The 25689-nt window shown below is 46.2% G+C and overlaps 1 protein-coding gene and 1 long non-coding RNA gene across 11 annotated transcripts in view; one reads left to right on the plus strand and one right to left on the minus strand.

Moving 5' to 3' along the window:
* LOC109857226 (tyrosine-protein phosphatase Lar) overlaps positions 1–25689 on the minus strand; it is a 265294-nt gene that overhangs the window by 205106 nt on the left and 34499 nt on the right. For all 10 annotated transcript variants that reach the window (XM_020433367.1, XM_020433366.1, XM_020433370.1 and 7 more), the window contains exon 3: positions 8777–8918. In XM_020433367.1, the coding sequence (XP_020288956.1) occupies positions 8777–8837 (61 nt within the window). In that variant the 5' untranslated portion in view covers positions 8838–8918. The remainder of the gene's footprint in view (positions 1–8776; positions 8919–25689) is intronic.
* Positions 12162–25689, plus strand: part of LOC109857229 — a 45728-nt gene continuing 32200 nt past the window's right edge. Inside the window, exon 1 of the long non-coding RNA XR_002250476.1 lies at positions 12162–12563. This is a non-coding gene — a long non-coding RNA (uncharacterized LOC109857229). The remainder of the gene's footprint in view (positions 12564–25689) is intronic.

The raw sequence follows: 25689 nt of genomic DNA on the forward strand, positions 1-25689 counted from the left end.
ATTTGGCATTTTTATCGAAGGGGAATTGCCCAGCGATATTATTCCATCTAGCCGGACGTACGGTTATTACGGCGATTATTGCAAATTATGGAACCGCTGTGTCGAACGCTCGCTCGCTCTCTCTCGCTCTCTCTCTCACGTTCTCGATACAACAGAACGCGTTCGGTGGGTACCGCCGCACACGTAAGACCCTTTCATAATAGTAATCGATAAGTAATCTGGCGTAATCGTATACGTGCGGTTAATGGTCCGATTTAAAGAGCATATATACACACACACACGATGTGAGATATCGCGCCCAGCCGAAGTTCGCGCGACTGACTTCACCGCGCGAGCGTCGTGTGTTTAATGCGAGCTTAAACAGTCCGCCTTTCAGTCTTGCGCAATCGAGTTTCGATAAACGTCGCTACGAAGTTACGCGGCCGTTACGTTTTTCAAACAGCTACATCAGCCTCGCATTAGCGATATGTCGAGCGCGCGCACACATTGTGAGCTCGCGGTCGTTGCACGACACGTGAATAGGGAAATAGCTTCGTAGGTATGTATATGTACACAAAAGCGCGGGTGCCGCGCTCTCTTTCTCTCTCTCTCTCTTCGCGCTAAAAATGTTTCACACGCCCGTCCGGCCGCGCGCGATATCCATCGTGTGATATTGTTTATGAATGACCCTTTTTCATCTCGCGCGCGATGTGTAGCACGCGATCCAATCAAGCAACCGTATGACGCACTTGTCAAAGATGATTCCGCGTTTTAGAGAATTGCTCGTTCCTATTACGGATGATTGCATAATCGCACAAAGCGATTTTAACGTCACGAAAAAAAAAAAAAAAACAAACAAACAAAAAACAAAATAGAGAAAAAAAAGTAATCGGACTAATCAGTCGAGCGAGCGCTCGAACAACAAAACCTAATTGAACCAAACGTACCTCGTTACTGTTGTAAGAGACGCACGTCCCCGCAGTCCTTATGTCAGATTTCGCGAGAGAAATAAAAATACAAGAATGACAACTCTATGCGCTCACATTAATAAAACCCGCGAGAGTGCACGCGCGGTGATGATGTGATTTTTCGGACTTTTTATTTCCTCGCTTATACACATCGCCTTTCTTCCCTCTCTTCTCTCTCTCTCTCTCTCTCTCTCTCGTGACGATAACATTTCCCCCGGCTTTGCTCTCGAAAAATGGCGGAACCTCGCGGAAGGCAGCGATCCATCATAAATTTAATATTCGAAATTTCGCGAATGTTCCGCGCGCTTTGGGACCCATTCGTTTTCGGCGGCGATATAAATCTGTCCGATAATGTACTAGGAAATGCAGTTAGTGAAGCTGAAAGTCACATAGCTTTCGCGGATACGCGGTTTAACGGTAAAAACGCGGAGAAAAACGCTGAAATAATAGGCCGCGCGTTCGCGTCCGCGTGTAAAACTGCCAAGATTGCATAGCTCTCATATTTTGTATTTTACGGGACACGTATATATAAATATATCGTATCTTTGATATTTTGCTCGCGCGCTTTTGTCTCTATCCGTCTATCTATCTATCTCTATCTCTCTCTCTCTCTCTCTCTCTCTCTCTCTTTTGCGCGCGATGCCATAACGACGATGCAAACGGCGCGCGGCTATGCGAACGGAGAATGAATAATCGCATAGAACATTTAATAAATCAAAACGTCAAGATAGAAACTGTTCGGAGATTCGTGAGCGCAGATTAGCCGTAATTTTGGGAGCGAGCGAGCGAGAGGGGCGCGTGTTTTCCGCCTGACGCGAGCGAGCGAGTCCTACGTAAGTAGATTATAAATTTGTTCTGCGAACGTTATTATCCTTTGATTAGAACGCCTCGCAGCTTAAGCCAATCTCGCGCAATTCGCAGAAACACAAGGCAAAACGCAAGTTGTTTGCCGAAGCGGTCGCGGCGCGAGACTCTCTTCGTTTCTCGACGTCCTGCGGTAAATGTTTTCGCGATCGTTACCGCGGTGATGCGCCTGTATTCTGTAACGTTTCGGTGATTCGACGTGAAACGCGCACGGATGGGAGAGACGGCGGACGTTCACCATCCCTTTCCCCCTTCTCCCATGGCGGCGTTTGCCGCGCAACTGATTCGCGTCTGTCTGTAAATTCGGCCAGCGCATCCACGTTAATCGCGTACACAACACGTTTGCCTTGTGCGCGCGAGCAAACGGCGCGTGTTAATAACAAGTTGGAACACACACAAAAAAAAAAACAAAAAAAAAACAAGTATTTTTATTATCCGCTACTAATTAATTACACCGGCATTAATAATCGCAATTATGCAATATCGATCCCTCACCAATGTTACACGTGGCTTCGATGTCTGTATATATTGTGTTAGAAAATAACGTAATTCTGTAACACACACACATTTGATATTAAAGTTTAATTTGCGCGCGCGCGTATTCCAGCGCAGCCGAGCGTTACGATACGTGCGTGTTGTCGTGCGCAAAAAAGAGAAACCGTAATGTAAAAACCCGACGATCTAAAAAAGCACGCACACGCGAGAGAGGGAGACTAAAAAGTCTTGGGGAGACTAAAAGGCTCGCGGCTTGATTCGCACAGAATTTTAGGTTAATTACATTAACTAACTTTTGCAACAGAGCGGTGCTCCGCACCGCAACGACGACGTCACCCCTAATCCGAGACAGCGGTCCGTCTCTCTGTTTTCTGTGTGTTTGCGGCGAAATGAGAAACTCCTCCTCTCTCCCTTCGTCCGACGACACGGATGAGCGCGACACGACGACGACGGTTGCGCGACGTCGCACAACTCTCGGCTTGGCAATTAACACGAGCGATTTTTTCGCATTACGCGCCGGGCTAATTATCATCTGCATTTCAATGCGCGGCGTTTAAACGCAACCGCAGTCGATACACGTTTGAACGCAAACGAAAAGTTTGCTCGATTAATTAACGCTGAATGCGCGAACATCGTTCGCAACATTATTCGACATCAACAATATATTTCAAACATGTTTAATGTGTACAAATATAAACGTTTAATGTAAAGAGAGAAAGAGAGAAAGAGAGATAAAGAGGGAGAGAAGACGAGAGAAGAGTAAATTTTAAGATTTTCTTTCGGTTAACTAAATTGCGATGTTCAATATTAATATTCTTTATTTAAATATTCATTGCACACACACATACATGATTTACGCCTATTTAAATATCCTTTAATTACACGTCGTTATTTCAATATCCACGAGGCGAGCAATTTCGCGTAATAATTTATTTATTATTGCCAGGAAAATTGATCGAATCAAATCATCGCGCAATTGTTCCTTGCGAACGATCTTAAAATAAAAAACGCAATCGAAACGGCTTTTTCCTCTCGCGCGCTTTCTATTTCAGGAGACGAAAGCGCCTGACGCGCAAACCGCACACACAAACGGGGGTTTCTCTACCCTAAGCTACGTCGCAAACGCCATAAAAGTTGGCTCGATCGCGCGAGTTTGCCGCTGTGCGATACGACAGAATCAGTTTAGCCCGCAAACGAAGCTCCGTCCGCCACGGCGGCTAATCCCAGATCCGCAAGTAAGTTCACGCCGGGGGTGTAAACCCGAGAATGTTGCGGCTAAGCTACGTGCCACCTACCTTCCGCGCGCGATGCCTTGCGGCCTGACAGGAAAGTGGGGTGAGTCTGCGCGGGGGGTTTATCCCGACGACATTTGTTCGATACTCGCATGTACGCGGAGAAAAGAGAAAGAGCTGCCGCTGCTGCCGCTGCTGCTGGCAGGCGAAAAAAAAGATGCAAAAGGAACGAGACGGAAGGGGATGCGACGACCGAGAGGATTGCCCGAGAGCTCCCCATAAAATGGCTCGAGTAAACTTTTCGGTGTGTTTTTTTTTTTTTTTTTTTTTTTTACTTTATTATTCGACCATTCCGCGAGCTACCGCAACGTTTGCTCGTTTTCGGTTGTACGTAAAGGTATGCATGTACGTGCGGCCGCGACACGTACGTACGTAAAAGAAACGCAGCACGCGAACACGCGAGAAATACGCGATCGAAAGTAGAAACTTCTCGTTTTCAGACCGACGAAAGAGAGAAAGAGAGAGCGCACGGAGATTCTCCTCGAGAGAGTCCGATCGTTCGCGAATAATCTCGACGTGATTCGTGCGTGAAGAGTGCAAGCGTCGGGTATCGGTTGAAAGAGAGCGCGTCGAAACTCGGTTTTTTTCAAATTGCCCAACAAACTGTGCGAGTATTCGGGAAAGCGAATGAGAGAGCGGCAATAGCAAACTGTGTTTCCCCCCAGAAACGCGTTTATGCCATATGTACAAAGGCGCGGAGAAAACGCTTGAAAAAAACCGGCGGAACGAGATGCATCGGCACGCGCATCGGCAAGCGACTGTCATCCGTCATTACGCGTTCTACTCCATTTTTTCTTTTTTTTTTTTTTTTAAACCATGTTTTTTACCGCGCCGTTCTTCGACGATAGCTGCTGGTCCCTTTGAAAAGTTTCGATGTGCCGCGCGTGTGTGTGCGCGCGCGCGCGCGCGTCTACTCTGTCAATTACTGATAAAAACGACGACAGGTTGCGCAGCGCGAGCGACAGGTTAGGACCGAAACCCGGAACGGGGATAGCGGGAGGGATGTAAATTATCACGTCTGGTCGGACGATAAATAACGCGCGACCTCGTCCGAGCACCAAAAATGCGACGGCCGTTTCGTTCGGGGACTGGGTAGCGACGGAAAAAAAGGCCGATGATCCCTCTCACGGGGGAGGACACGGCGCGATCTACGCGCGTCATTGGTCTGACTGCAGAAATCAGCGTTGAACGCCTCTCTCTACATACACGTCCTGTTTGTGTAAAGTGATACCATTTTTTTTCTCTCACACCCGCCTATGAATCCCAACGCCTTTATTGAATGGCGGCGTGACGTTTGAGAAATTTCTCCCTTTAAACCGGCACACTTTTTTCAAAGTCGGTCTCTCTCTCTCTCTCTCTCCCCCCGATCTGTCGTTCCCCCTCGCCACCCGCACTCGATTCCTTCCCCCCGAGTTTATCTCAATCGCAATAGCGGTGTATTATGGCGTCGGGGTCTAAAACCAGATTCGCGGAGAGATATGATTACGGTGGAAACGAGGTTTTTTTCTTCGCCTGACGCGCGCGCGCGCTCACCCCGATGAAATATGATCACGGCAACCGACGTGGGGGTGATGTGGGGTGTGTTATAGTACGCGCCGTCGTTCAGCGTGCATAATGTCTCATAAAACGCGGCGGAGTTATTTTTCGGGGAAACAACGACCGACTCGCGCGCGCGCGTCTCTATCGCGTCCAGTTGAGAGAACAAAATATTTCAGCCATTTTCTTCTCTCTCTGCGTCTCTATCGAGAACCAAGATTTTCGCGATAAATGTAAGATAAGTGATTACGCGCGCGCGATATATACAATTTTTTTTCTCTGCCTTTGTACAGACGCGACAGTTTTTGTTTCGTTTTTTTTTTCTTTACAAAGTCCTTCCGTGTTGTCTGTTCTGATAAAATTTCGATCAGTGCGAAACTCGCGTTTCTCCGCTATCAGAAAACGTCGAGATTGCGCGGTAGCGATTGAGAACAAACGAAACACACATGTGTATCAAAAAATGCTCTCCTCTCCTGAAGAAAAGAAAAGAGAGAGAAAAGTTAGAAACGTGGAAGTTCGCGCGTTTTGCCGGTTTTCTCGACACACGATTGCCCGTAAGTGATTTTATTTGAAAATTTCGCGCGGGGAAAAGGGGAGGAGACGCTATTTTTCTGGATATGTTTCCGAGTCAGCCACCGAGAGAGAGAGACTTTGCAATGTTCTCTTTATGGCGTCGAAAAATCTATTTACTGTTCGCCTCGCTCGCTTTCGGTTGTCGTGCCGAGGTCGAGCCGTGGAGAATCCATTTTGCAGCGTGACGTAGAAAAGCGGGACGTTGACATACCGCGCGACCGAGAGACCGATAGCGGAAGAGAGAACGATAACCGGGAGGTGAGGAGAGAAAAAGCTAGAAAGGGAGAACGAAAGAGCGGGTTGTGTGTGCGTGTGTACGCGCATTATATAAAAGGTAGTGGCGCGCATACACCGCGCTACGACGCGAGCCGGAAGTGACGCGTGATTTGAAAATATTCGCTGCCTACGTCATCGCGAATTACCAACCGGATCCCGTCCCGGTAACCGGGACCGCAGCCGCCGACGGCATTTTTCACAACGTCGCCCTACGCACACACACACACACACATATATGTCCTCCGTCGCGTTATCTGTGCGCGAGAGAACGGAGCAAAATGCGGAGGAAAATGCGAACGATTCCGCCGAAACCCGAAGGAAGAAAAAGACGAGAAGAAAAAGACGAGAAAAAAAAAACGAGACGGACGAGAGAAAAAAACGCGATCTCGATGGCTACGCTCGCGCATCTTGTCTGCGAAGAAAGCGCCGCGCCTCCCCGCACGCTTTCCATCCCCGCGAGAATGTCGCCGCACGGACAGGCGAGCCTCCGAGGAAATCTTCGCAGTCGACCCGAGCTGTTTCCTCTTCCACGAGTTAGACAGGACGGACGTGGACGGATCTGCATTAACTATGGATTTCACCCATCCCTCTATAGCCCCATCGCGCGGAACCCACCTCTCTGCCTCGATTTGCTTCGCATCCCGCCCGTCTTTCTTTCGCCTTTCTCGCGCGACGGGTTCTTTCCTCTTTTATTTTCTCATTGTCACTCTCTCCTTTCACTGTCGCTGACGCGGGGGAAACGAGTGCCAATTTTCCGTACTCCGAACCGATGGAAAGCGAACGAGAGGCGGCATTGCGCGCGAATTAAAAAACAAGAAGAACAAAGAGAGGAAGGGAGAGAGAGAGAGAGAGAGACGGAGCGGATTTCCCTTGCGTGTTACCTGAATGCGGCGCTCGCTCGCGCGCGCCTGTCGGGGAGAATTGCGGAAAACGGTGCCATTGAATTCAAATCGGCATCTCCATTGGGGAAAATGATTCGTTCCGCGCTGATCGCGCGACTACCTCTCGTCATTCGTTACCTAACTCTGGTTTCGCTGTGTTGCCAGTTGTTTCTGAAAGCAATGATTTTTCGAGACGCGCCGATCGTTAATTTCAATCGCGGCGGAGCTTTCCGCAAAATGCATAGCGACGCGCGTTGATTTTTTTTTTTTATTTTTTATTTTTTTATTACCTGTTTACGCCGCATTTGATCCCGACGGGCAACGTTTTATCGCAGAATATCGCTGAAACCTACTCTCTCGCAAAGCATCCCAAATCCGTCGAGAGCTTTCCGGACAGCCGAATTAGGATTACGTCGCAACGTAATTAATTGACTGAAATGCCGGGGATGTATCATCGTCATTACGGAGTCAGCGCAAAGCTCGCCGGATTACCGACTGCGCGGCGACAGATTACCGCGTAATGATCGCGCAGCCGGCATTTGCGACCGATCGTTTCGGCCCTAACGTTTATTATGAAAACGCCATGGTGTTCGCGAATTCGGTTCGCGACCTTTCGTCGCTCGTGAGATTCGGGCTCGCGAGGCGTCGCCTCGTCGGTCAATCGGTCTTAGAGTCCGTAGAGAGGACGCACTCCGGTGCGTCTCGCCGATCGTCGTGCTCGCGACGACGATTTTCCGCTTCACTTCCGTGAAGAACGAGAGCCCCGGCGAGAAATTAAAGTCTCTTTTTGTTTTTTTTTGTTTTTTTTTTTCAATCGTCTCTTTTTTAATCGCGACGAACATCTTCGGTTGCTCTTTCGTCCATTTTTTCGCAGCTGACGCATGTTCGCACGCACGCACGCAATTTCGCAGTTGCGATGCGTCATTTAACCGACCGCAGGCCGCTCCCTCCACGCGAATCACGCGTGTTATTGCGCCCGTCTCACCTCGACGGACGCGAGTCCGGGTTTGTTTCGACTCCAGGGAGCGGCGGTGTCACGCTGACGTTTGTTTTTCCTTCCACACTCGCGAGACAGTTCTTTTCCGTTCTCGAGTATTACGTACACGTCGAATAAGAGAACGAATTGCGCGCGTTACGTATATCATTCAGAGTTCTTCTTTTTCTCTTTGGTTTTACTTCAAAACCGCGCACAAGTGCGTCGTATACAAAAAAAAAACGAGAGTCTCTCTGCGCGCGCTTACAACGAAATTACGACCACGGCCGATCTCGATCGCGAGGCGATCGCGCGTGCGAGAGATCGAGTCGTATTTGCGTAATAAAAACAAAACTGCGCGTCGTAAAAGAACAAAAAAAAAAAAAAAAAAAACCAACCGAAAACTTTTACAAGCGTCGCGAAGAACGACAAGTTTTTTTGCGCGCGTCATCAATCGAGACCGACAGCGGAGCGCGCGTCATAGCTAATAAGTAAACCAGTAATAAATTACCCGGGGAAGAGATCCCCGGGACGTTCGTTCGCGCGCGGAAGGATTATCTCGTCGCGTTTAAATAACGCGCGGCGTACGCTCGGGCGTATCGGCGCTTTCGATCTGTTGGGTGTTTCGTTCGCTCGCGCGACGCATGCGACTCGACTCTCTTTTATACGCGCGATCGAACGCGCGAGATAAAACGCGCGCCGTGGAAAAGTGGCTCGCGTCGTCCGCTCCGCTCTCTCTCGTGTAGATTTTTCGAGAGTCCCCGGGCACACAAGAGAGAGAGCACAAAGCGGCGGTGTCACATTGTCCTTGGAAAAATGTCCATCCAATCGCGCGCGTTCCAAATTTCGGGAACACATCGTCCATCCTCGCGCGCGCGCGCGCGAGAGAGATTTAAACACTAGGCATTGCTCCGTTTTTGGATTTTTTTTTTTACTCACCGGTATTCTGCGCGATAATCGGGTCAATCGCCAGCAACACGACGAGGAAGATAGGAGTCATATTGACCACCTTCTTTCCCGTCTTTCCTTTCCGGTCACCCGTGATCACTGCGCACTCAACACCACCGTCGCAGCGTGCCACCTATGAAAAGATACAAAACCACCTTCGTCAAAAACATACCACCTTCATCACTGAGGGGAGAGAGCAGGACGACGGGGGGGTAAACACGTCCTCGTTTTTTTTTTGTTTTCCTGAACGAAGACGTCGCAGGCGTGGCGCCGCAGGGCAAAGGTCGCTGTGACTCCTTTCCCTCGTCGCACACACACGCACGCACACAACACACACACGTACGTACGTACGTACGCACAAACACAAAAAACACACAGATGACAAAGAGATTTGTTTCGGGGTGTAGAAGAACCTTGAAATTCGTTGACTTCTCGAGCAGTACGACTGGGCGCACAAACAATCGCGCTGAGAATCAGCGCGACGCTTCCGCTTGGTTGTTGGTCAGATTAAATGGAGGAAGCGTAACGAGGGGTTTTGTGAGCTACGCGTAAAAAAATACTTGTCGTTTTCTGCGATGCGTTGGCGCGATAAAACTGTACAAAACGACACGAGCTAGAGCGTTCTATTCAGCTAGTCATCGAGGGGGAAGGAAAAGTATCGACACACGCCATTTAACCACTCTCGCTCGCTCTCGCTCTGTTTTCTCTTTCGCGGATGAGAAATATTCCCGCGGATGAATCGAAAACGCGGTCGTGGGTGCGTGGGCGAGTCGCTGACGTTAGGAAATAAAGAAGCGCGCGTGTCCCTTTGAGCCGGTCGCTGACATCGGTATAATATAATGGTCGCGCGTACTGTGCCACTTAAGTCGTGACGATCTCACGGTGCGAGATCTATTTACATTCTTCCGCCGTGTTCCGGCTCCTGTTCCGCCCGTCGGGTTAATGGAAGGATCAATTTTGGAAAGGATGTCACACACACTCTCTCTCTCTTTCTCTTGCTCTCTCTAACTGGCCCCCGAAAGGCGGACGTCGCAACGTATTTCCCAGGAGATAGAAGATAGTTCCCCTATATTTTCCCTCCCGACGTTCTCTCTCTTCTTCCTCTTTTGCGAGCTTCTTCTCCCGAGCTTCTTCTGCCGAGTCACCTCCACGATCCGTGTCCCACTTCTTTTTCGATGCCAAACGACGACAGGCACTAACGAGAGAGAGAGAGATACACACGCGGGTGTTTAATTCGAGTGCGCGAACGATTATCTGACGCCTTGACTTCCTCCTCCTCCTCCTCCTCCTCTTCTTCTTCTTCTTCTTCTTCTTCTTCTTTTTCTTCTTCTTCTTCGTCGTTCCCAACGCTTGACTTTCAGATATTCCACATTCTTGACCGCGGGGGAGGGGGGAAGGGAGGATTTATCTAGTTGGCGATTATCTCGACTCTTTCTTCCTGTGATTCCACGACCATCCCATATTTTCGCGCGCCCCACGCTCCAAGCCGAGTGCCCTCACGACAAAGCCTCCGCTTTGTCGCGCGAGACGTTGACCCTGGACACGGCGCCGACCACGGCTTTCCGGCTCGCGTTACATCCTCCACGTAACTGGCTGTAATTGTTCTTCTCTGCTTTCCCGCAGTTTCCACCGCGCGGCGAGACTTTTCATTTTCCACCCGATGCTCCCGGTCTTCGCGTTATATCTCCTCTATCTCTTTGATTCTCCGCCGAAGAAGAAAATGTATGACGTAACTCCGCTCCGAGGTTGAAAAGTCCGTCGTTGGTATCGCTCGCTTTTGACGAAACCGCGACGACGATGATGCACCGCGACGTCGTGTTACTTGTGTTTTTTTTTTCTCTCGCTCAGAACAATGGCCCCTCTGCGGTCGGTAAACGACACGGTATAAATGTGGGAAAGCGACTCTCTTCAACTTCTACCCTCCGACAAAAAAAACCCGAGCGATTCGTCCTGCTTAGCGATTGAGCGGAGAGACGGGCGGGAGGAGAATTGTTTCGGGAGAAAAAAACGGGCTGCGATTAATAGTGGCTCGCGTGTTTTTCTTATTTGTACGGCAGTTTTCACACAACCCCGGTGGCGCATTGCACGCGCGATCACATACGAGAGGGATGTGCTCTTTCAAATCTTGTTCCGTTTTGCTATCTCCCTCGCCGCACGCGACGTTACGTTGTTCCTTCCGCACGAGTCTTGTGTTTTCCGCTGCATTTGCGCGTCTTCCGCCGCGTTTCTCTCGCTGCACTTTTCTCTATCTACCTCTTGTCTCCGACAACGCCACACTCGACGTGAGACTCGACGCGACGACGAGTCAATCCGATCTCTCGAATTCGTTCCCGTTTGCTGCCTTTCTCATTCCTCGTCGCGCGCGACGTTTCCGCACAACGACGTCTTCGCGTATTCCCTTTCTGAGCGCAGCAGCAATTGAAATAAGCGCCGTGTGCTTCTCGCGAATCTCAAAACTAGGAGAGTCAGAGTTTTTCCAATTTCCTTCGGTAACGCGGTTTCACGGATTTTGTTTGTTTGTTTGTTTGTTTGTTTTTTTTTTTTTTCAGAGAACGGACCGCGAGTCAACGAACGCGAGCCACTCTATCGCGTACTACTCGCGACTCAATTATTACAAATTATTCCGCGACGAGCGTACGCGATCCCGCGTTAAAGGTAGTTTTCTGAACGCGCGCTGCGGCCTGACTGACTCACCCCCATGCCCCCTGACGGCACCCCCCTCCCCGTTAGTCCACCGCCGACATTCCTGACGCAGGCGCGCCGCCCCTCTCAGCGTCGGAATCGCCGTACATAGACGTACGAATTCGCGCCAGACCAGATTTTACAATGATCAGGAGAGATACATCTGGTTGTGCTGTACCTTTTCTTTTCTTGTCGTTTTTTCTCGAACTGACAATGTCGAGAGAGCTTGGAGCGACGAGATGCGTTCGGAAAACGAACCTGGTTGGCCTTGACAATTTTTCTCAACGGCCTCCACAACGGACGTTTTTTTCAGCGAAAGTATTTTCTTACGATTATTAACGTTCTTCGTTAAACCGAGGCGATGTGTGAAAAATGACTTTTCCACCCTCCCGAGGAGCGGATTATTACAAGCTCCATCTCAGAGAGAAACGCGCCGCTCTCTCTTCGAAACTGATGGCAAATCATATTTTCCGCGAATCGTTAGCGGCATTGCGTTATTGCGAAAGTGAGAAACAGAGGGAGCGCGATCGGAGGCAGAAACGGAGGAAGATAGTCGCGCGAGTCAGGTAGGGGGTTGGTTTCGGCGTTGGTTTAAAAGCGACGCATGCGTCTCTCCCGCGTAAGGGGACGTCCGGGGTGAGCTGCCGTACTCCGGCCGACGTATCGCAGTTTCTGGCTTGATGTTTGTCCGCGTGGTACTCCCAGGGATGGCTGTGCTCGTGGCAACCCACGAGGGTGCTCGCGCGAACTGAAGGGAGTTTTCGCGCGAACGAGACGGACTGCAGACAAAAGGAACAGACAGAGATTGAGAGAAAGAGCGGGAAAGAGAAGAGAGAGAAAGAGAGAGAGAGAGAGAGAGAGGGATGAATAAGAGGAGGGAAATGGGAATGATCGACATTATCGATGCACAACGGCGAGATGACGACGATCTGCCACGCTTGCGCCTTCTCTCATCGAAAAATATCTACCCGGATCTTTCCTTTCTTTTGTTCGACACACTACGGACACACTCTTCGTCGTGCGGTCTCTCTCACGAGACCCCTGGGAGTCTGCGTGGGAGACGAACTCGATGGGGACCGATCGTTTTTTTCAACAGGTAAGTGGCCGTGACGCGTCTACATATGTCAGTGTGTATATCTGTCCACGTGTGTGCGGACGAATCGAAGTCCCCCGATTTGATGAAAATATTATGAGAGGATTTTGTCACGCAATTTCACTCCCGAGTGACAACAACAGCAAAATTTAACGCGTGAGGGAGGTGATTAAATGTGATTACGCTAAGGAAACTGTGTGTGCGTTGTTGTTTCACGATCGCACACACACACACACACACAATTTTCCCCATCAATTGTTAACAATCTCCGAAAAAAGCTATTGCGTTCTCAAAAGAGAACTGATTGACACGCAGTTGAAAACAATCAGAAAAAAATTAACGCCTGCGATAAACTTGGGAGGATGCAACAACGGTCATTTAATCGGAAACTCGCGTTTGCATAGTCGCGTTCAACTGCGAGAAAGTCTGTGTAAATAAACTCGTAAAATTGGCTAAAAATTTCCGACTATCGAGAAAGAAGCTGCACCGAGCGCGATTAATTATTCGCGGTAATTGGTCAATGTTTACGACATCGCCGCGGAAGTAATTTCACCTCCTTCCTTTATATGTATATTTCGCGCGTTTCCCCTTTACCGCCGTAGAGCAGAGCCCTACCCTCAACGCCACCCTCTTGTCATTTCCTCGTCGCCACCCCCATCGAACGCTACCCCAGTCATACTGACTCACTTCCTCAATGGATGCGCATTTGCAAATGCGTCAGCTCGGCACGCGACTCTTTTGCATGTACCTACACACATCGAATTCTTCAAACACGCTTTATAAAAATGTGTCGGGCGTCAGGGAACACACGCACACACACACACACACACACGCCGTTATAATCTGGCGTTGAATAAAAGTCTCGATAAGGACTAAAAAAAAAAACTCTTCGATAACATGCACGCGGGAGATGTGCAATAATTATATATATATTTCAATATATAAATAAACAAATATATCTTTATGTCAAAGAATAAAATTTATACATTTTATTTATATATTGAAATAAATTAATCGTCCCGGATGAACTTTCAAATTGAAATCAGTTCAGAACTTTCAAACGTATTGATTCTCGCGCGTGTAAAAATACATTGCCTCTGTACATTGACCGCGAGCTACTCGCTAAACTTTGATAAGCTCGTTGATAAAGATAAGTGTAAGTTGAAGGGAGTCGAAATTAGAGTCTCTGTCGAAAACTCTAATCTGTGAAATTGACGCGAACCTTTTAAACGTGACGAGGTATCTAAGTCAATATATTTTTAAATGGCGAACATCAATATAACTGTGTCTTCGCGCGGAGTTAGGTCGCGCAGAGTTTACATAATAGAAATGTCAAAGTCAAATCGAGTGACTATCGCGCTCACAATATGCTACACATTATACGTATATACATATACATACATAGTAATCGCTATTACGGCACAGTCGACCTGACCATTAGTGCTGGTGTCATTAGAGCCGCTGCGAATGCGAAACAATTACACACTCATCGCGTAATTCATGTTTGATGATTACGCTCGGAATATATTATATGAACGATAAAATGCGCTGAAAATATTTATTAAGCGCGCGCGCGCTCGGATCTTCTCTTTCGCCTATGTAAGAACTTTACTCATAAATCGAACGCCGTTTAAAATTGCAAATAAAGTCGGAGACGACATTAAAGTGAGTGTCGAGAGCTTAATGCAGAAATATGCGCGAAAAGCTCGCTCGCTCGCTCGCTCGCTCTCGAACACGCCGGAAGAGAAAGAAATAGAAAAACGCGTTTCTCTTTCTTCTCGCGCCGACAAGTCGGGGAAATGCGCTTGCCGTGACTCGCTGTTCTCGGTGATAATAAAAAAAAAAAAAATTCCAAGATGGGCATAACTTAATTTAATACCGTGGCCAGCGCGCCGTTGCTCCATGATAAATCCTACGGCCGCTTCATTCTCTCGTCTCGCCCGCTACCTGTTCCGGCTCTTTCTGTCCATTCTGAAATCTTTCCCTCTCCCCACGTTCTTTCCTCGTTCCCGAACAAAAGATAACAACCGGAATGAGAGTAGCCGGAACACGGGCCGGTCGAGCGCGGATCTTAATTCAAAGGCAAGAAGAGAGACCGCGCGAAAACGAGAACCGCGGAAAGTAACTCAGTCTCTCCCCACCCGAAAAAGAGGGTGAAAAGATAAAAATCGTCGGCAATTGTCGCGTCACGTTCGTAATTAACTTCTCAGCGGATTCAATCACGATCGACATAAAAATTCAGCTTTCTGCGATCGGAAAATATCAAATACTACACATTAGATAATCTCTCGATACGCGGAATCAAATGTAAAATCGTGGTACGATTCTGCCGCAATTCTTCCGAAACTGAAGTGACTGTCAATTAACGTCGTATCATTGAGACCATTTTAACTTGGCTCATAAACAAGCAAAACAATACCTAAAAATAAGATTCGCTCAGAAATTCAAAATCTTATCATCTTTAGCAAACATCTTTTTTGCAACCAATTTACCAGAGCAATATTTTCATAATTTGTTCTTTAAAAAACCTTTTGACCTGTTTAACAATATTTATTCGATTTCAAAATTCAAGTTGTCGGAAAAAAACAGGGACATTCTTGACAGATGATAAAAATTTAAATTACAATTGATTTTATGTTACACGACGTTGTTGTAACAATAAGCGAATAGTGTTCGTAAAAAATCAAACGACGACGAATAATTTATGGAAAAATTTGTTTACAGTGATAATTTTTCACGTATCATTCGTTTCTCTCGGTTCTACCTCGACTCTCTCTGCTCGAGACGCTAATGTTGTCTCATTACTCGAAATTCCTCGAACTTTTTTCTCGCTACTCGCGCGTTCTTTTCGCGTTTGTTTGCGCTCGCTCGCTCGCTTGTTCGCTCGCTCGCTAACGCAAAGCGGACGTCAACGATGCTTCTTCCGCGAATCTTTTCCCCATTAACACCGTATTAACGTCGGGACGTCTCGGCTTCTCGCAAAAACAATCTGTAAAAAGACAAAAGAACGCAGACGGGGAAGAGGGGAGGAGGGGACGCTCCGGTATAACAGAGGAGAAAGCTTGCGGAACAATCGTACACCCGTGCACATTCCGCTGACTTATGAATAAACATTTTCCGAAGGCACCCGGCGGAAAATTACTCCCGGAAATACCTCGACTTTCGTCTTATACCTTCTCATCAGGAAACCCACCCTCCGAGCGTGTACGAGTGTTTTCCCTCCTGCAAAGCTTGATAATCGAGCTTAAGAGACCTTCTGAATTTTTCCCCAACAAAACGCAATTGAGAGATCAGAATTATTATTTTGTCTCTACTTGTTTTTTCACACCTTAAGCCATTTTCTACTAATACGTTTTTTCACCCGTACATTGAAAAAAAAAAAAAAAAACAACAATGTTTCACGTAAAAACAAATTGAAAAAAAGATGTAAGAAATTAGAAGATAAAAAAAAAAATATCTGTGAAAGATGAAGCGCGCATCCTGTGATCCGGAAAAAAAGTTTTATTAGCTACAATCGCGATGAAAAAGCACCGTAAAATATTCCGCCATTGGCGGTTTAACGGGTTGTGAAAACTGTTTTTCGCGATTTTAAATGGTCATGCATTTATCAGTGTTCGATAATTAGTTCGCCATTACGTTGGTAAATACCAGGAGATATTGCCATTTTCTGCAAGCGGCGCAAAATCGTTTCGCGCGCGCAAAACCAATATGCTGAAGCGCGCGAATTTATATCGAATCGATGCAATCCCACACGCCATCCTTTCCCTTTTTAAAGTTAACCGGATATGAAGGTGGCCGGCGCTTTTGTGACAAAACGTTGAAATTAACGTCTCTTCTCTGTATTTTACAACAGTCCGTGAAACTAAATTATTTCTATTGCTAGAGGAGAGTTAATGTTAAAAATTACATTCGTAATACGTTTTTTTGTTTTGTTTTAAATGTTATTTCATTTAAAGTTAACGGCGGTCGAGTAAATACAATATAGCCGGCGATATGACTGTAATTCTCTTTAGCGCGCACAGAGACCGTATTTTATATCCGAGCGAGGGAGAATAGAGATTTATGCAATAAAAAATTTCTGACAAAATGTGTAACGCGATAAGTGCGATGCAATCGGCTATTGCATTTTGACAGACATTTCAATAGATTTTCTCGCGATATTGATTGTTCTTATCCTCGACTGTTGACAATTGAGAAGAAATGACATTGACAATTTGCAACATTACAACAACAACATAACGTCGCGCAAGTTTTCAGACAGTTTCGCGTTATAAAACCATATTGCTTTTAGCTAGCAAAGTTTGACTTAAACTTTTATATCGCAATCGGATGCGCAGAAAAAAAGAAACGTGAAATATCACTCGTCTCGACGCGCATTTTTCCTCTCTTTACCCGCATCACCTTCCGGCTTTTCTTTCTTAACCGCTAATGGTCTCGATCACGAGAGCAGTTAAAAATCCTGATACAAGACTCACGGAAGTCCGTTTCGATTGCGAGGAAACGCATCGGGAGAAAAAGTACGAGGATCTTCGAGATGGCGGAGCCATTACATCTCGAGTTGAAAAACTGCTCGAAAAGGTGTTTGCTTTTCTTTTTTTTTTTTTTTAAAGAGAAATTTCAAGGCTTACCGTAATAATAGAAAAGAATTCTGAGATGTACCGGCAAATGTTTGTTTCGTAAAGTCACGTCGTCGTCGAGAAGCATTATCACGCACAGCGGAAACGTCCTAGCGCTCGCAGGAACGATCCGTCAGAACGTCGAGGCATTGATACCGACTAATGATGCTTTCTGCACGAGTTTTCATAGAGAGAGTTCGATCTCTTTCTCCTCTCCGGTCCCGCCCGCGCCGTCTCGTTGACGCGAATCAAAGAAAAGCTGATTTCACGAAGTACATCGGACGGAGGGAAAGACTCTGGATGCTGTAACGATCCTTCTTCTTGCGGACGGTACTTAGAAACGCGCCGCGCCGCATCGAAGACGATAGAGACGACGACGACGACGACGGGGAGACGCGATATCTCTTCTCTCTCAAAGGCGCCTGCAGCAAAATTCTCGCGGAAAGGAAAAATCTGTAACTCAACGGGAGTAGAGCGAGGAATCCAATTGTCAGTGGCAAAGGAAACGACGAAGGTACCGGCTAAAGCGGAGGCTTTCGGCGGAGTCCCGAGAAAGAAGGTTTTGAAAAGCGAAGAGAGGCGCGTTGTGCTCGCCCCGTCGAATACAGATTTAACCATCGACCAACTCTTATGGGTTCTTAGCTCGTGATTTGCATCGCATCAGGACTGCGCGCGATATCTCCCAGGCAATCCGCGCGATTGGATATCCGCCGCGACACATCGGTCGAAATTGACTGAGATTTTTTTTTTTTTTTTTTGCACTCTCTCGCGTTTTACGTAAAATGTTGTTCATTAAAAATATTATTAGTGAAACAACCAAGCTTCGTGATTCAATTTCGCTTGCATCGCAGCGCTAAATTGTTTATAATTAATTTATAGACCAGGCTGCCGTGGCTTTCGCGCGTCTAGCGCGCGTTGCGATAAAAAGATGAGCGTATAGACGCGCAAGAAACGAAACCGACCGTTCACGAGAAAACGGCACGTAACGGCACTAACGAATCGCTTTTAATCTAGTTCGGATAGATATCGCTCTATGTGACTTGCCTCCCTTTCCCTAAGCGCGACACCGACCCCGGGGGGGTGACTACACGTTTCCAACGTAGGAAACATGCGCGTGTAAACGAATCCGTCCGCAATTGAACGCGACCGACGGTGCCGCGTTCGAGGTTCAGACTACACATTCTCGATCCCCATCATTTGGGTTTCCGTTTGTGAATCGGCAGTCTCGGACGCGTGTGTAAACGATCGACCGATCTGCGGCAGTAACGAAGTCGGTGTTTGCTCCGCCTCGGCCCACCGCACATCGGTCTCTTCAATCGTCTCGCAACAAAAAGTGCCTCGTTATCTTACGATCGCTCGTTATCTCTCGAACAGACAAAAATCTCTTCTTTATTTACGTCTTTACAAACAATGCTGACCGTTAATAATTTTGGGTCTTTGAATATTTTAAATTTTCAAAGTCCGTCTTCGTTTCGTTTCCGGATTACCTTGTGCGCGCGCATCTGTTGTGGGAGAGAGGACGCTAAAGAATCTACGATGTGTCGATACCGACAGAAAGTGACACCATTCATGCATTATCGAAGGGATGCGATATAGACTGCGGCTAATTAATTAATTTAAGCAGAAAAGAGGCGGGTACTTAAAACGCCACGAAGAAGCACGGGTAAAACACCGCGAGCTCAAATTGCCTTACGCTACAAGTTTTGTAAGTCCAAGACGATGAACGATAATATCATTTTATTAAATTTCCTTCTTTCATAATTAAGCATAATTATGTCGGCTATTAAAGTTCTGACGGGGGTGCAGGAAGTTGAATAGAGGAATTAAAATTTCAATCTCCCGCGAAGGTTTCATGTGATTGCGGAAAAGACTAATTAAAATCTAGCGTCACTCTCGTATGCCGTTCGTTCGTTTTGAAAATCAACGGAGTTCGAGGGCGGAGAGGAGAAGGGGCAAGCCGTAATGCCGATTTGGATAATAAAAAGAAACGTAATTCGACTACCCCTCAAATATTCATTCCGGAGTCGCAAATAAGCTCATATAAAAATGTAAAACGCTTGTAATCGCGAATCTTTCTCTCTCTCTCTCTCTCTCTAAAATTACCTTTCAAATCGATAAATTCCACATTTATACGCGTCTCATGTTTATTCTGCGCTAAATACATTTTTTTTTACATCGCGAACTGTCTTTTTTTCACGGGGTGCAAATATCTGTGTTTTTTGCGTTCGAGAAAAACAATCATTACAGATGTTGATAACGAGGAACGCGGATATATGTGTATTTTTGCTGTCAATATTTTCAAAACGGACTAATTATTTCTAGTTTCATACGCGGAGAATATCCGTTCGATGGCAAAACTAGAGAATTCACAGAGATTTCGCACAAGAGCAAATACATTTTACATCGAAATTCGACTGCGCGCGCGCAATTTATATCACAGCCGCGTAATTATCAATACGTGTGTTTAATCCATTAGCAAAATTTCGAATCGCTAGATGCGCGCACACAACAAACAACAACTCTAGAATTCTAGAATTTGCCGTTGTATAATTGAGAGAAAACAATACGTTCGATGCTGCGCGCAGCATCAAACAAACGAACGAATTCTTTTCCTCGACAAAGATTTACGTTGAAAATTCGAGATAAAATTATACGAAACGGTGTTGCCCGCGCGCAAATATATCGAGACTTTCTCTCCCCCCCTTCACCCCGGTGAAATTTCATTGCTGACACTTGGTATTATGGTAAATTGATGTTACGGTAAACTACTCGCGCGAAAGATTTCTAGTTTATACGTTTTCCGCGCGCGCGATCCTCCGCGAGGATGAAAAAGAGGATAGAGAGAGGAAAGTAAAGGCAGCGCGGGATAACGCCATAATGGAAAGTCGGTCTGCGCTTCCGTGTTTTCTCGCTTCTTCCCGGTGCATTTCCACCTCTTTTCTCTCTCTCTCTTTCTCTCTCTCTCTATCTCTCTCTCACTCTCTTCCTCTCCTCTCGCGCTCCTCTTTCTCACCTGTTCTCTTCCTCTCGCGTTCCTGTCACTTCTATCTTGTTCTCTCAACACGGTACGTCCTCGTAACAAGATCCGACAACAATGCTCTCCTCTCGCCTTTGTTCCAAAATTCTTTGCCTGCTGGTCTGGAGGCTTTGTGTACTCGTCATCTGTATTAATTAAAAGTTTTTGAAGGCCCCTTGTGTATCCGTCTTTCGAGTCCGGACATCAAGTCGACAACTGCAAAGTCCGCGACGCGAGTTCGACACTTCTTTGACGTGTGCGCGCGCAACCCCAAAATCTCTACTTTCGGGTTTTGCAAGATTTTTTTCTTTATTGCGTTTCGCTCTACCGCGGCCAATTCCGTTCTATCAATTAGAATCGTTCAGTTCATTCTGAAATTAATCCTCTTTTATGTCATACATCCACTCAAACAGCTCAGGGCTCTTGTTTGAACGACGATAAAGTTCGCAATACTATCGCCCGAAGAAATAAACAAACGTCGCAAATATCGAAATGCTCTTCACCAAGCAACGTAAACATTTTATCTTTCACAGTGCCAAGTTTTTCATCGATTCCATCGATTAAACTGTGGACAAAAAAAAAAAAAAGAAAAACACACTAATTCCTCTTTCAAAGTCTTCTCCGTTCGAATAGAAGTCAATTCGCGACGAGAGAAATCGCCGTAATGAATGATAATATGAAGAAAATGAAATAACGATTTTTTTCCTCCCCCCCCATCGCTTAATTACGAACGTGATGAAAAGAAGCATATGTGGAAATTGAAGGCACGTCAGGCAAATTTGACGATGATACGCAGTTATGATAGCAAAATCGCGCTTCACCCTTCATTTAGTCTGACTCATAGCGGTACATTTCATTTTCATCATGGAAAACTACTCGGCGCGGCGGGAAATTTCCCACAGTTTTTTTCATTATTCCGATGTCCGGAAAAAACTTTCAAGTGCTGGTTTACGCTTTCACGGAATATCATTTATTCATTATTCCATTACAAATTCCTTAAAAAAAAAAAATAAAAAAATAAAAGATAAAAACCGGACAGAAATCCTTTAAATTCGCAATGTCGACAAAGTCTGCTACGCAAACGCGCACGAGAGTGAATTTTTCGAGTAAAAATTAATCTCTCATCTCTTTCTCGAAAAAAGTAAAACACGCTCGTTTGTCGATTGTTACGAAGTTCCTGACACCGATCCGGAAATTCGTCTCTCTCGTTGCGAATTGTATCCTCTTTGAGGATACGTCAACGTGTACGCGCACGCGCAAGTGACATGTTTTCATCTCAATGGATCTTCAACTCACTGACACTGTCATTCGCAACTCCCGCGAAGTTACAACCGGAGAAGCGCATAAAAAAGCAAAAGAAAGGAAGATCGCGGACAGGATAGGGATTCTCCACTTCCACACGTGTGGTAGGTAGCTCTCTTAACAGCGGCACGAAATGCCATTGTATGGAATTCAACTGGCCGCTTGGGTTTTCCAAGCTCTTTTCGAAAAAATGTCCCCACGCGTTTTATCTCTTTCTCTCCCTCTCTCTCTCTATCTCTCTTTCTCTCTCATTTCGTCGCCTCTTCTTCTCTCTCCGACTGTTCGACCTTGTTCTTTTTTCTTTTTTTTCTTTTTTTTTTTTTTTTTTTTTCATTTTCCTCATTCGATCTCCGCGCGCTCTCGACCAACATCCCTTGTCAGTCGATCCCAAGCGAGATCTCTAATGGAATTGTTCCGTCGGACGATATCACGCGCCGGTTCTGCATTTTTCATCGAACATTGACCATTCGAACTGCCATGAAACTCTCCTCGACGGATCGTTACACGCGGGTTGATACAGAGAAAAAGCTCGTCGGGACTTGGCCTGGCAGCAGGTTAACGTTTCGAATATTCGCTGAACGGTAACTCGCTCACTACAGACTCGCTTACATTGTTTTTCGCCCGCCCGCTTTTGCGATACGTTCGTGTTCCGACTGTTACTTTCGAATGCACACAGGTAAATCGAATGCCGCGCGCTGATAAGAGCGAAATAAAACAAAAAGAGAGAGAGAGAAACAAAAAAAAACGAAAATAGCAAGAGAGAAAGAGAGAGAGATAACGCCAGAGAATTCAGTCAGATCTTTCCATAATAAAACTCTCTCGCTCTGGTCTGTACACTATTTAGTTGCAGTTACGATGCAAAACTATGGTAATGCAATTTTTATGCCCGATGAGAAGTTCGTAAACTAGAATCGAGGAAGGGAGAGATTCACGCGAGCGCGAATTCAAAGAAAATCGCGCGAGCGCATCGTCGCTCTGTATATAGGAAAAACATCAACGCGAATAGAACACAGGATTATTAAATTATCCAATAACGTGTATACGGGGCACACGGCTTTTGTAGTTATCGTTTCGCTTCGTTCGTTGTATCGACTCGGTAATTCGCTTCTTTACTTCATACTTTAGACCGCCTCCCGCCATTGCTCTGAAAATGCGAATTAACTTCGCACTAGAAGTCTGCTAAATCGGTCCATATTACCGGCGCGCACCCTTTCTTTCTTTTTTTTCTTTTTTTTTTTCACGATTCCACCGGGGGTTTTACCAAGGTTTGAGAGTGAATGGGAATAGGTTACGAAAAGCGCATTAGGTACGGTCGATGTGCTATGAATTACGTTAAAACGTCTTTATTAAGCTTTTTCCTTCGCTCTCGTAATAATACGCAAACGGCACATGACGTCACGCGACCGTCATCGATTCTGTGGTTGAATTTCAACCGCGTACGCTTTCACATATACAGACAGACAGACAGACACACCACGGTTTTTTCATACTTCATCGCCGGTGTCAACGAAACAATGTTTGTTTGTTTGTTTGTTTGGTTTTTTTTTTTTCAAAGCCAATTAAAGTTGCACTGAGCGAAACAGAAAGAAAACGTCGGGGACGAGAGATGTCACGCGTGCGACAAATTCCTGAATGAGTTTTATTTCGCATAACAAATGATTTATTCGCGTGCGAGGTGAAAACCGCGGATTTGTATGTTCAGTTATTTGCGGGCGTATTTTGTTATCACATAATTAATTGAAAAATATATTACACATTTATGACGCAGTCACATTTGCAAACACGCACGATTAAAAATTAGATAATTGTCGATCTGTTTCACGTCGACGCGAGGCAGTTTCATGAGCGTCTTTAATTGATCGGTCAAACACCGCGGGAAAAGGAAATTGTGAGGAAGTGTGAGCGGTCATGAAAAATTAAGGAAATAGTGAGACAACGGAAAGTTCGCGTGGGAAAGAGATGAGAGACGCGCGGCCGGTCGAATGAAGAAGAAGAGACGTGAGCGCGGAAAGGAGAGACGAGAGTGGAAGAGAAAAAGAGGGCTCAAGTGGCTGCAACTTCGGAGGTTTTCTAGTCGTCCAGGTAGCCCGTAAAGAATTCATGAAAGGTAAATCATTTCCTTCGACCGCCGCTCGCTTGCTCGCTCGCCTCGCGGCGGCGAAGCGCCGGCGACGTTGCCTTAATGTTGCGATATATATTTTACGAGAAAACTCTTTAAATCTAATATATTACCGGCAGTAATTAAATATAAGTTACACCGCGCCGCGAGACGGTGAAGTATAGTCCATCAGCGAGGGAGTTCGGACATCGACGTTCCTCGCGGAACATCGGACAGTAATTTGCCATTCGCGTTCGAACGAAAAGTTCTTGACAGTTTCACGAGAAGCGGAAGCGAAGGCGTATCGAAGCCAATATTTTCTTCGATAAAATTTACAAAAATGTTCACCAATTTCCGTCGCGATCTCGCTGACGTGATTTTGGATAACAAATCCAACGACTTTCGCGAGCGAGCGAGCGAGCGAGCGACATTTCGCTGACAAATTGGTCGTTATCGAACGGGTGTCGATTGGCCGCGAAATACGATCGGTTTCGTGAAATCGCAACGTCACACACTCTCTCTGTCCTTCTCTTTCCTCTCTTTCTCCGCGCTATTTCCGCTCCGTTGGAATTTCCAACTTAGCGTGAAAAACTTCTTTCGTTCCTCACGAAACTGCAGTCTGACCCGGCGGTCGTTTCCTCGACTGTCTCGCATCCACCGAAAGAGCCGACACATCGGCTACGAAGTCAGGTGTGCCACCCGTTACCTAGTTGGGATTTATGTATGTCACGACAGCCTGTTGCTCGGTAGCCAACTCATACGTATTAGGCTCGGACTGGCGACAGGTAATAGCCGGGAGGTGAATCTAAAACACTCCTCACACTTCCGAGCTTCAAATTTTCCACGTTAAATTTCACACTCTCCCCGCTTTCGACATGTGTATACACACACTCGCGTAATTCCGGATTACATTGCGAGTTTACATGTCACGTACGCAGGGGATATTCAATTATTATTATTTTTTTTATTATCTCTTACCTTATTCACGCGCTTCTATACAACATTTGCATATACGCGATCGAATACGTTCGAATTATATCGTTCGAACTGCGAGCTTCGATTCCCGAAAACGATACGTGGAACGAAATACGGAAATACTCTCTTTCTCTCTCTCTCTCTTTCTCTCTCCGGCGAGATTATCTGCGCTCAGATAGAAGTCCATTCAAAACTTCGATGGCCTATATCGACACGCCGCTGCGCGGGACACACACTCGTTAAATATTCTAATCAAATAATAACGAGATCGCGCGATAATCTGACGTGCGGTACACGAAACGTTATATATATATATATATATATATCCGCCGCCGCGTTGATTAAAGATGGTGTGAAATTTAGAGAGGAATTACTATATTCATTTCTCGACGTTTTTCCAACGTTCGAAACGAGATTCTTATCCATGGCAAAACGCTGTGTGATCCGCGGTTGTTAAAAAGAATCAGTTTTTCGCACGAGATTCAAAGAAACAGTGGCCGAGAGAAAAAGAGTATCGAGAAAAATTGTGCTCTCGAAGTTTTTAATGGTACCCTTGTAGGAATTGACGAACGGGCCAGTATTGGGTCAATATCGGCAAACGAGGCTCGATATTGGTACGACAGTAGTAGCCAGTACTGGGCGAATATGCTTAATGATTAGATCGAGCCAACGCTGGCTCTTAAGCTCGGCACGATACTTACTTCCGAGAATGGTCAGATATGAATTTCAAGTATTGGCACAATGTTGCAAGTTTATACTAACAAGACAATCTTAGCCAACACTGGCTAAATATTCTTAGTAGTCAGATAGGCCTAAGATCAGTAACTTATATGACGCCAACATTGTGGCGCCAACATGCCCATGTAGGAATTGCCGACAGACTTCCAGTAATACTATTAGGCCAATAATGGCCCAACCTTTATAGCCGATACTCGATATTGACAATTGGTCCAGTATTGTCCCATTATTGTATTTTATAACAGCCCAATATTGGCCCGTTTGTTCACCAGTGTTCGGCATTCATATTGGGCCAGTATTGGCAAGAAGACAGGGCCGATATCGGGCCAGTATTGGCAAGAAGACAGGGCCGATATCGGGCCAGTATTGGCAAGAAGACAGGGC

This window comes from Pseudomyrmex gracilis, unplaced genomic scaffold, assembly GCF_002006095.1.
Source record: "Pseudomyrmex gracilis isolate BER0280 unplaced genomic scaffold, ASM200609v1 scaffold_151, whole genome shotgun sequence".
Classification (NCBI taxonomy): Eukaryota; Metazoa; Arthropoda; class Insecta; order Hymenoptera; family Formicidae; genus Pseudomyrmex; species Pseudomyrmex gracilis.